The following is a 13079-nucleotide window of genomic DNA, read 5'->3' on the forward strand; positions in this document are numbered from 1 at the left end:
CTAATGTTCTATCATTATCAAGGACCTATTAAATGTAACAAGTCCCTTTTTAAATTCACAAGTTAGCAGGCTTTTAGTGGCAGCAGGCTTTGGTCAGTGTTTTTGTTTCATTCTCACTGTGTTTTCTGCCCTGTGTCGACGACCACAACAGAGGCAGGCTAAAGAGCAGGATGACCCCTAGGCTGAGAGCCACGCTCAGAAGGGCGGCTCCAAGCGTGTTGGCCAAGGTCACCGGTAGGGAGTGTGTGACGAGCCAGTCCCGCCGTTGAATCATGTCCTGCTCTATGGCCTCCATCTGGAAGTGGGTGCTGATGATGCCGCACACATGGAACAGTTGGTGGCTGTGACCTGTAGAGGGCGCAATTGGACTGCGGTTAAATCAAGAGAGTCGCAATAACGGTCAGTGAGGATGAGGACAACACTGTGAGCTGGTGGCTACAGCACACAATTAAATACACCAGGATGAAGTTGTCAGCGGGAGGGTTGCAGATTGCACTGTGTATGATGGCTTTGATTAGCTTATAAAACAAACCTTGTTGAAGGCCTCCAATGAAAAAAAATGACTGAGGATACATGATACGCATGAGAAAGTATCTAAGTATCTGAGTAAGTGTCTCTACTGTATTATAGTAGTATTATTTGAGTATTATTCCTATTTGATGGTAGAGCAGTCTCACCTATGTAGTCGAAGCTGCCGGGAGCCAGGCGTTCTGGGAGGTGTGTGGCGAAGAGGAAGGCAGTGAGGAAGGCCAGAGCGATGTGACGGTAGTGCAGGATGTTGGCGTCATTGGATGTGCAGCCGTCATCAGTACACAGAAATATCTGCCAAAATACAGCAAGATGTCAGCAAGCCTTGCATGCTAAACTTTACTGTTACAGTAGCCTATGTCATCAAAAGACACGTGGCTGGTTAACCACACCCATAACACTGAAATATCTGATAAACTTGGCTTCAGCAAACGATGACCTGCAGTTATGATAAACATTCAAAATCCTGGTCAAGTCAGACTTCTCATCATTCACTAGGCCTAGAGCAGAGGTCCTGGTCAAGTCAGACTTCTCATCATTCACTAGGCCTAGGGCAGAGGTCCTGGTTGGTGAAACTCATGGGCTTACCCTGAAAAAAAGTGGAATGTTGTCAAACAGGTAGGGGTAGGCGAACGCCACAATGCGGAGAACTTTGCCGAACTTTGGGAGCTGACACTCTGGGTATCTGCAACACAGACATGGTGTTATCATCCATCTAGTGACACAGACATACTGAACATACTGTGCATTCCAATCATAGACTAGAGAGCAAGGGTCTTCCTTCCAAACATTATGACAGTTATCATAGGCGTATTCTCTGATTTTATGAAACATTTATTTTGCTTATGTCTGTGTATGTATATGTACTGAAATGGTATGGTAAATAATTATAATTACTGTGAATACCAATGTATTTCAGTTACAAACTTTTATATGACCTTGCATGTGCCCAGCAAAGAGTCCAGAGTGAGGCAATCCTTTCACAGATTCATCACACAATCACAACTGCAGAGTCATAGTTGGACCATGGTTTGCCTCAGCGGATTCTCATCTTGGTGTCATTTTAATAAATGTGAGTGTTGAGCTAACTCCCTCTTTGGATAAGGGGATAGATTACAGCATAGTATGCTGCTTACAACATGTTTAACCATTGAAATCGACCACAGAAACTATCTGTATACATTGCCCAACTGAAACCACACTTAACTGTCAAGACTGTTCAGGGTGGGTCTTTTTCAGCACTAGTTCACACCCATACAGGGTGTTGAACAGGGAGAATTGCTGAATTGCCTTTGTGGTTGAAATATCCACCACAAAGAGTGAAACCGGTATTTGAAAGAATGATTACCAAACTGTTCTGACCACATTCATTTCCAGTAATATCATTTGATTAAGATCTGTTGACAAAACTACAAGGATCCCATATTGGTAAATTGAGTCATAGGATGAGATAATGGTAGTTTAATAATAATTTTTATTTCTAGTTCTTGATCTCAGTAGGCAGATGAGGCAGATTAAATTCATCTATGAAAAACAACTATCATTCTGCACAACTAACTCAGATGTTTACCTTTTAGCGACGTCATGGTTATATTGAAGGAATGGTAAGCCAAGCCTTAGAGAGAGAACAGAAGAGAGAAACATACGGTATAGTCAGCCTTAGAGAGAGAACAGAAGAGAGAAACATACGGTATAGTCAGTACAGTATCTACCTACAGTATGTTCAATATTACACACAGGCTGGCAAACCAGTCTTGACCTTTTGAAAAACCACACAAAAACAACAACAACACTACAAAAACAACTATACTGTGATGACAAGGTGTCACATTCCATGTGTGGCTCACTCAGGTCCACCCAGGGGAGGACACGCTGAGCAGCTGAGCGATGCTTCAGACGTTGTATTTGTGATGTTTTCAGACGTTGTATTTGTGATGTTTTCAGACATTGTATTTGTGATGTTTTCAGACGTTGTATTTGTGATGTTTTCTTTGCTGTTATTTCTCCAAATACTGTATAACATTTCTGAAATATTTGAAGTACCTCACTTGTGCTCAGAGTGAATATCACAACTTGTGCTCAGAGTGAATATCACAACTTGTGCTCAGAGTGAATATCACAACGTTTTAAATGCAATGAGGCTGCAGTCTATGCAAGGTGTGTGTATTTGTGAAATCACACAATGATTCATGCATGACTTGACCAAGCCTCACCTGGAGTAGCAGGCGAGCGCGGTGCAGAGCACAGTGTTGGCCACAGCGATCTGGACGTAGGACCGGTGGAAGGTGCCGTTCACCCACCTATCAGGGATGATGTAGGCGGAGTAGGTGACAGCAGAGCCTGTGTGAGTATCAACATGACAGGGATTAAACACACCCTCGACATGGGCCCACACCAGCATGTGTTCACACATCACACACCACCTATGCACTTTCACCCACACACACGCGCACGCACGCACACACACACACGCTCACACACGCACACGCTCACACACGCACGCACACACACACACACACACGCGCACACGCACACACACACACACACACACACACGCACACACGCGCGCGCACACACACACACACACACACACACACACACACACACACACACACACCATCTGGTGAACAACCCCACTGTGGTGAGTGAGTCAGGAGTCTACAGTATCACACTCATGATGTTGAGATGTGTGTTAATGAAATGCTGTGTGATTTGCGCACATCAAGCCCTCAAATCTAGTAAAATGCAAAAAGGAAAGTCCATCCAGTCCTTCAGCAGGACTTGACTGAAACATGTTGGTCTGTTTGTTCATAGTGAACTAGCTGTATATTAAAGGCTCAGGAGAGTCGCCTTGGGCTTTCCTTTTTTGCACTTTAGCGAAACAATTTTCCAATTTTGTCCTGAATGTGTTTGGTGTTTGTGTGTCGGGGTGACTATGTGGTTGTCCGCATGCCTGTACATTCCTGCAAACATTTACATAAACCAGAACCCAATATGCTGGTACACATTGATAGGAAATGCCATTTGAAAACACAAGCACGTGTGTTTTTCTTTAACCTGGCGCAGAGCACAGTACAAATTCCACCCTCCATACTAACAAACTATTCACTAACATTTCTTTCTAAGTATAAAAGATTATATTTGCAAGATGGTCATTGTTCCACCTCAGAATGGCTCTGATTGGCTAGTTGTATTTTCTATGGTTGATCCTCTACCTAACCGGTTGTGTCAGATATGTCAGAAGGGCTGAGTCCCGTTAAGAGGGTGAGGACAGAACGAACCAGTAAACATGTTGTCCCCCACCCATGATGCCTCTGTGGGAGGCTACAGAACAGATGGTTCAAGTGTTATTCATTTTATGTGTGAAAACTAGAAGGGCCCCTGAGCACTTTCTTACAATAATGGAAATTCAGAAGAATGACTCTCCTCAGTCTGGTAAAGATGCAATGTGCACCAGTCAGTGTTTTGCATCCTGGCCACATGAAGCAGATGGAGATATGCGCACGTCCAATCTTTTGCAACTAAATCAATGGATTCAGTGTAGTATGACGCAGCTTCTGACCATTTTTCATTCACCCTGTTTCTCATTCCGAGGCACTCATGATATTGTTCCATCTAACTTTAGAGTAAAATGTTAAAAGCAAATTCTTGGCCAATGAGTGTGAAACTCCAGAGCATTTTGTTCTAAGCATAGAGAACAACCCCCTCACAGACTCCCATTCAGTTGTGTTCAGGTTGCTCTTCTCATCAATGTAGCGGTCAGTAGAATCAACCAAATGTCAAGAGGTGAACATAATTGGATTCCTCTCAGCCTACAGAATCTAGCTAGCTAGCTTGTTTTAAAGCAGCTTGGAGTCGATTTCATCTTGTTATAGTAACAGCCGTAATATATTGGCACAGGAGTAAAATAGTATTGGATGTCTGATTTTGTAGATTACAAATGTACATTGTCCCGTCATTCTAGTGGTCAGTGGGATTGACCAAGGAGAAGTGGGGAGCACCGTTGGATTCATCTGAATGTTATGTAACGTTATCATACCACAAATTAACCAATTCGAGTACATTTAGCGTTATAAGCACGGATAACCACCCCTTGATAGCCATTCAGTTGGGACAGGCTCGAAATAGATGTCCCCATTCATTCTCTATGACAGCCGGTTCTAACCTGTATCCCGGATTCTGTGGGGGCCAGGTGAGCTGGTGGAGGTGCACTATAAGCCCCTACAGAGCTTGTATGATTGTGTTTCGTTTCTGTTCGGAACCTCCGGCCCATTCTGAGCAAAGTTCGCCCACAGACTTCTTATGTCAGAACCAAGAGCCTCAGAGCACATGTCCACAGACCACACTTCAACTGCAGGAGTAGAGAGCGCTATATCACCCCTCAGACCCATCTAACAGCATGACTAACTTTGTCACACTCATGTATTTAGTGTTTTTAGTTGATCTCAGGAGGACTAACCCCGGCATGAGCAGCTGAAGGACAACAGTTAATGGGACCCCAAGAAACAAATGAACAAAATGAAGACATCTGCAAGCCGTGTCCACTCACCCAGGCTGTAGAGACTCAACGCTCCGTAGTCGAAGAAGAAGCAGATGTGACGCGCGCGGGTGGACATGGTGCTGAAGGTGTGGGCACAGCTGGAGGCCAGCGGGTACACGCAGCACGACACCAGGAACACCAGGAGGGGCCAGGTGAACGAGTCACGCCTCACATCCTGCATCAGCACCACCGCCAGCAGCTTCCACAGGAAGTACCTGTCAGGAGGAGAACTCAGGATTTAAGATAACATTTGTTGTTAAACTAGGCTGAATATATAGATATATATATATGAATTAGATATATATAAAATATACTGTAGAGCTTCTTGTGTATATTGGTCTTTTTTTTCTTTGTGCATTTTATATTACGCTATACTATTGATACAATATTTATATTTTATGTCCAGATACAATTACTATACTACATGGGCTATCATTGAGACCTTTGTAAGTGTGGAGTGTCATCATTTAGGGTTCTTGTTTTTGTTTTTTGGTCTCATGGTGGCAGAGAGACAGATGCTAGCCAAACTGCCGGCCATCAAGGACAGTTTCTCCCACCCTCTACTCGTCACTCTGGTCAGGTGGAGGAGTACCTTCAGTCAAGATGGAGGAGCACCTCCAGCCACAGACTGATCCTGCCACAGCGCTCGACGGTCTGTCCTTCTTCCCTGCTGCTGTCAGTCTGTTCAGTGCATCCCCTGATTGGCTCGACACTATGGACCTGACTCAGTTAACTCAGCTAACTCAGAGGCTGCTGAGGCTCTTTAGACAGGACATTATTTTCTGCTGCACTCTTGTGTATTTGGATTTATTGTATCATTTAGTATCTATTGTAAATTGTACATTTGTATGCAGTCTTGATTGTTTCTTTCTTAAAGGAGTAGTAAAGGGAAAATGCATGTTTAGCCCTGTTTTAAGGTTACTTATGATCATATACAATGGTTCAGATCAAAACGTTGACAAAACTAGGACTTTTGAGAAAGTCTGATAATTGCTCTACCACCGTTTAGGTCATACAATGGATGTGGGTGGGCACCTTGAAAAATCATTAAAAAACATGTTAAACTCTCGATTTCAAAGACAAGAAGCTCACCGAGGGGGTAATTGGTGTCCGTTGGTGTTCTGACATCAAATTCGCCGCAAAGTATGAATCATGTAGGCTTTTATTGATCATTTTATGAAATCCATTGACTTGTATTGAAGCGACCATTGAAGATGTGTAGATCAATCCGCAGAGGGGATTCAGGAAGCGGAACTACTTACGGTAGCTATTGTTATTGCTACCTAGTTTGCAGAGGTTTACACACATATGTGCTGCGACGAAATAGTTCTATGCTAAAAAAAAAAAAAAAAAAATCTTACTTTATGGCGAATTATATGTCAGAACGCCAACTAACACCTCGGTGGGTTTCTTGTCTTTGAAATTGAGAGTTTAACATGTTTTTTGAATGATTTTTCAAGATGCCCACCCACATCCATTGTATATTCATACCTGATACAAGGACTGCACCCATAGAGACTACACCCATAGAGATAGCCAGAGCGATAGCCACAATCTTAAGCAATCAGTGCACTGAAGTATTTTCTTTCTAAAATACTTCTGCGTCATATTTTTCTATTCAGTCACCCACATAGAGTTACATAGGAGCTGCAAACTAGGAGTAGTTAGTGTATATAATCACAACGGTTTAACTAGGAGTAGTTAGTGTATATAATCACAACGGCTGGTCTCACCCTGTACACACACAGAGTTCTACATTTACAAAGGCAGCAGGCTGTGTTTCCATGTTTCAGAAAACCTCATTAACAAACCTACCGTATTGGTACTTCTTCCCTAGTTGTTGACTAATTGGGAACTCATTTGAGAGCAGTAAGTGGCGCTGAGCTCATTAGCATTGACTTGAGGCCCAGAGTTCCACACTAGATCCCCAGTCCACACAGTAACACACACACGCGTGCGCGTACGCACGCACTCACACATGCATGCACTCACACACAAGCACACACACACACGCACGCACTCACACACATACGTACGCACACACACTCACTCACTCATGCAATCACGCACGCTCTCACACACATAGGCACGTGCACACACACACACACACGCACTCATGCACGCACTCACACAGACACACGTGTGCACGCACACACACACGCACTCACACAGACACACGTGTGCACGCACACACACACACACACATACACACACACACACTAACACATACATGTGCAGACACCCACTCCACGCACACCGACAGCCTCTGTGGATCATGAGGCGGCCAAAACAACTCAAACTCAGCTGGAGGGAATTTAATAGGACACAGGACTGTGGGGAGCGTAGCTACTAGCACCAAGCTCCAGTCTCCTCTCAGTAACTACTAGCACCAAGCCACAGTCTCCTCTCAGTAACTACTAGCACCAAGCCCCAGTCTCCTCTCAGTAACTACTAGCACCAAGCCCCAGTCTCCTCTCAGTAACTACTAGCACCAAGCCCCAGTCTCCTCTCAGTAGCTACTAGCACCAAGCCCCAGTCTCCTCTCAGTAGCTACTAGCACCAAGCCCCAGTCTCCTCTCAGTAGCTACTAGCACCAAGCCCGTCTCCTCTCAGTAACTACTAGCACCAAGCCCCAGTCTCCTCTACTAGCACCAAGCCCCAGTCTCCTCTCACACTCCCACACCTCTGTCTGTTCTCTTCCTGCCCTCATAAACAAAACATGGCCGCCATGGTAGTTAGGACAAAGGAGAGTTGTCTATTATCAGTTATTTCTGTTTAGATACAGTAACTCATTGTGAGCTCTGTTCAAGTTTTGAGAGAAAGGTGTCCACCTCTGTTGAAATTCATAGTGAATGAGAAGCTACAGTAAGCTAGGATAGATATTTAAAAAGTTGGGGATTTCTTGTGTGGCCGTGTCAAGTTTGAAATGTCAGGTATGATTAGAGCGCTGTACTGATACTGTCAGGGGTGACAGCCACAATCATGAAGACCTCTCAAATCCCCGGACAATCCAGTCACCACATGGATTTATCCCGTGGATTGGGCCAACGGTCTGATTACTAAAAATTCCAAAGAAAGGCAAAACTGCGAGAGATCACATAGTTATCTACACCATCCAGGGTCTTCTGCAGAATCCAATACATGAATGCAATGCTCACACAAGGCATCTCCAAGAAACATTTTCACAGTGAGACTTAACAGAATTAATAGTGATGATTTGAGGTAGTTTTTATACGACTAAATATGCACATAAAAAGCTGAAAATATGAATGCATACTCTATGATATGTTATTTTTGGAGAGTCGGTTACTTTTCCCTTGCAGTTTAAAATGTCGGTACAAGGCAGAAATCAGTGTTGTCGCAGCCCAGGGGCGTTAATACATCCCCTCTCAAGCGGGGGTGTTAATAGATCCCCCTAGGATAGAAGCTATCTGTTATGTTATTAGTGTATCACTATGTAGTTCCTTGTGGCAGTGCAATTATAGCAATTAACTAGCCATTATGTCTTTATTAAAGAAGGACTGCTTCTATAAACAACATTCAAACAATGATACATTGCAACAGCTGCAACAGTTAGCTATAGCCACGGCTAGCATGCTAGGTTCACACTGGATGGGATCATTTACATAACCTAGGCTAACGTGTTATCATACTATAATGGAAGGTATCTTAGTACTGTATGTCTGTCTGTCTGTATTTTCTCAAGAACCAGGTTCAGAAGTTGAAATTTAGCAGGTGTATTGCTCCGGACCCAAGGAAGCGCAGTGTCAAATGTAAAGTTGTTGGAACGGGCACTGCACTAGTTTGGGAAATTCCACAAGAGTATATGAAGGGGTGAATGTTAGACTGTTAGAAGTGGATGTGTCTTATCTCTGTTCTATCCACTGGGCACAAAGAGGATCATTGAAAAAGGTCAAGTGATGCAGTGATGCAGTAGCCATACCAGGTGGGCAGGAAGTGTGTCCAGATGTTGAGCGTCTCATTGGTCAGCTGGAAGAGGCTGAGGATGCAGTCAGTAGCGGAGCTGCACGGGTGGCGGTAGCCTGAGATGATGCTGTCCTCATGGAACACCTGTAAACAAAACCCGGGGTTCATTCACCATTGACCCACACTCACTATGATAGATATTGAAAGGACAGTTAGAATGGTCACTTGTAAACACTGTATCAATTCAGATGAACTGACATTCCAACTTAAATGAGTAGCAAAGGGAAAATGCATGTTTAGCCCTGTTTTAAGGTTACTTATGTTCATATACAATGGTTCAGATCAAGAGCTGTAGCTGTCATTTGTTTTCATTTGGGTTTTATTTTCATTCTTAACAAAATTAAACGTGGGATAAAAGCTCTATGGTTGAACACTTTCTGCTTGTGTAATGAAATCAAAGCAAGACACATTTACAGAACAATTCCCCAAATTCACCTTTAACTTAATATTCTTCTCTTAGATGAGAGGAGAGTGAGAGATGAGAATGATAAACGTGTAAGGAGAGTTATTCTCCAAGTCTTCTAAAACACCAGATCATCAGGTATGCTTTAAGTTAGATATAGGCTATGCAGGTAGGAATGACATAGTGCAAAATATAGTGAACTTACTTTGGGCACTTGGTTGATGGTGAAGACTCTGGGCAGCTTGATCAGGCTGAGCATGTTGTCAGAGAACTGGCTGAATGAACTGAGGCCAGTGGGGAAGAGCACTGCGCCGTAGACACTTGCTGTTGTTGTCGTTGCTAAGTCGTTCTGTAGGTTCCTCCCTCTTTCTGCTCCTCCCCACCCATCCAGTATAGCCTGTACACATACCTATGCCACTCCTCCTCCCTCCTTCATTCCTTTCTCTCTCTCTCTAGACCTACAGTACACACCCCCTTAGGAACGGAGCTAAACACCTGTGCATGTGTATGCTTGCACACACACACACACACACACACACTCACTCACTTATTCCTGAGTGCACACTATTACTTCACTAGTCTACTATTGTCATGTGAAAGGAAATGGAAAGGATTTTTTAAATTAGCAAGGCTGATGATCAATGCTACAGACTCAAAAGCAAGCTATTATACTACTATTGTGTTATTAAATCTAAGAATATTGTCTTGGTGGTAAGCCCAGTTCTCACCTTTTCCCAATGAGTGATTATATTATCCAAACAGTCACATGGATGAGAGAACACAGCAATCAAGCAGGTTTCAGTGTAAAATTTCAGCTCTCAACAGACACTTGCATCTCACCAGCCAGCTGCCACTGACATCAGTTGTTTTAAGAAGAATTAGCACTGGTGGCAGTTTTCACTAGCGCGCTACGGACAGAAAAGGGATTTCTCTTATACAGGATACCTCCTAACCTTATATGTCAGCTGAGGTTTAGCCTGCCAAGGGGAGTCTGACAGTGAATGAAGTTCACAATGGAATGAGAGAAAGAAAAGAAAATCTCTTTCCTCCGACTCTCTCATTAACTTTGTCTGCCTGGAGTGGAGATATTGAAGTGAGCGTCACACCCAGAGAAGACATGCAAGAGTTGAGTCAATACTCTGCCGTTATCTTATCACATTCTGAAACAATGAATGCAAACACATTTACATTGAGCTCAAGTACAGAACTAGGAAGGGGACTAGTAGTGTAGGTAGGCCCAAGAGGGTGAAGTTCTGTTTGAATAGTTTTCTGGGATAAGATTTGCCTCTAAGGTGCACACAGTGAATGTTACAGTATGAAAAAGCAGGTACAGTAATGTTTGCCTTGGGCAAGAAAGGTTAATTTTCAATCTGAAAAATCATTCATTATACCCTGTCAGAAATCATGAAAATGACATAACATTTGATAACAATTGACGTTTTCTTTTGCACAACTTACATTACCATTAGCATATTTTTTATTATTCTGTTTCTGGCTACCAACTTTGCAATGATACTACGTAGTCAATAACATACAGTTAGACATTGTACACACCTTTTAATGATCACTCTCCATCAACAAACCACCAAAACTATCACAGCCAAATTGAAACACCTCAGCTAAACCATTCACACTCTGTGTGGTTGAATATAAGTGCTAAGTTTTAAGTATCAGGCATGTGCTGGGGCCACCCCGCCCTGCAGGGTCCTAGGACCTCATTCTCCTCTCTGGGGGACAAGAACATGAACCTTCCACTGCTCCAGAACAACCCGGTGTGGGACTTGGATGAAGAGAGAGAGAAAGAGAGAGAGAAAGATAGAGAGAGACAGAGAAAGAGAGAGAGAAAGAGAGGGAGAAAGATAGAGAGACAGAGAAAGAGAGAGAGAATCCGGCCCCAGAAAGTGTTTGTCTGTGTAAGCGTGCAAAACATTACAGCTTTAGCTATAGGCCCATTTTGATTACAATTACATTTTGCCGTCTATATACGCAAGCTACAGATACAGACATGATACGTTTGTATTATATGTTTCCCGACTGTACTGATGTAGAGCAATAAGCAAACTCTTGAAAACCCTTGAATAGAATAACATAGAAGAGTGATAAACACTTTCAAAGTATAATATATTGTATATGTTCTCTTTTGCAACATTTTGCATTGTTAATATGAACTGATTATTAATATTTATGAAAACATTAAACAAAAGAGACAATCTGTTTCTTACCGATGTTTTTAGGACTAAAATTAGACCCAACTGTATCATGATCACATTAAGGGCTCACAGTAATATACTGTACATCCACACATCTGTTCTGTCCTGGCAGACAAGACATGTAAACCAATGTCTGTGAGACTGAGATAAGTCACAGATTTGTTCAGTTAATGTGTCAGTAGTTGGTAGTGGTTTGGTCTATTTAGACATAAAGTGTCGTGGGGTTATTCTGGTCCCCCCTGTAACATGTCAATGCCTGGATCTAAAAACACCAGGCCAGGTCCAGCCTTGCTTATGTGCGTGGCTGACTTGTTTCTGTTCAGAACTGGTAGGACAGAAGCTAGTCATGCCACTGAAATAGCTGTGAATTGAAATGACATGAAATAATGTCTGATAAATTAAGATAGGTCTTGTCACCTGGACACATCAGTTCCAATGCTTCCAATAGGGGGATAGCCAGTTAGCTCTTGAGCTCACAACAACTAGCAGCAGCTTCCATAATGGTAGCGGAAAGTGAATAAAGCAGTTACACTGATGATAACATAAAGACATCCCCACCGGGTCTTGAACCCTGGTCTCCCGGATGGGAGTCCAATGCTCTCACCACTACTCTACTTGTGCAGTGAAGATCAGTGGGTTGGTTTTGGTGTCCTTCTTCCAGTCCCTAGTGTGGGTTGGGGTTAGAATAAGGGTTGGGGTTGGGACAGGATCTGACCTATAAGGCAAGGGGTAAAGGTTGGAGTGAAAGGATGAACATGTGGAGGTTTGGGGTATAGTCCCATAAAGTCATCCCCACCGGGTCTTCAACCCCAGTCTCCAGGGTGGGAGTCCAATGCTCTGACCACTACTCTACTTGTGCAGTGGAGAGCGGCAGGTTGATTTTGGTGTCTTTCTTGATTTTGGTGTGCTGGGACTACTGCCTCTGGTGGTGCCAACAGAGAGATGCAGGCCAACATTGTCGGGAGTGACGGAGTAAGGGAGGGAAGGAGGGAGGAAGGGAGGGAGTGAGGGAGGGAGGGGATAACCCGGTAAACACTATACTAGGTGCGCTGGATTCCAGCCATGCACAAAAAAAGGGGGGGCTTTTCTTGAGCATCTGGGAAGGCACTATGTAAATACAATGTATTATTATTATTATTATTATTATTATTATCGTTATTATTATTATCATTATTACACTAAGTCATTTTCATAACTATATTCATCATTTGTCAACATATTGTTATATTCCAGATTAATAATGTGAACCTTGTGTGGTGTTAAGAGAAGACTTTAGAGTTTAGGGGAATGTAATAACTACAGCAAAAGAAATCTGTGTGTGTGTGTGTGTGTGTGTGTGTGTGTGTGTGTGTGTTTGTGTGTGTTGACATGAAATGCACTAAAGATGAAGAGCCTGGACACTGCTGCCTTA

General features: G+C 43.2%; 1 protein-coding gene across 1 annotated transcript; it reads right to left on the bottom strand.

Moving 5' to 3' along the window:
• Positions 1–73: 73 nt before the first annotated feature.
• On the bottom strand, positions 74–9722 carry paqr5b (progestin and adipoQ receptor family member Vb; the record flags this gene model as incomplete). Its single annotated transcript, XM_084437334.1, has 8 exons — positions 9664–9722; positions 9012–9139; positions 5078–5283; positions 2742–2868; positions 2099–2143; positions 1117–1213; positions 678–822; positions 74–348 (listed from the first exon to the last, which is right to left on the bottom strand). Exons 1-8 carry the CDS (start codon positions 9715–9717, stop codon positions 74–76), a joined length of 1077 nt encoding a protein of 358 aa, XP_084293460.1. The 5' UTR covers positions 9718–9722.
• Positions 9723–13079: the final 3357 nt, after the last annotated feature.

The sequence above is a fragment of the Borostomias antarcticus genome (assembly GCF_949987555.1).
Source record: "Borostomias antarcticus genome assembly, chromosome: 4".
Lineage (NCBI taxonomy): Eukaryota > Metazoa > Chordata > Actinopteri > Stomiiformes > Stomiidae > Borostomias > Borostomias antarcticus.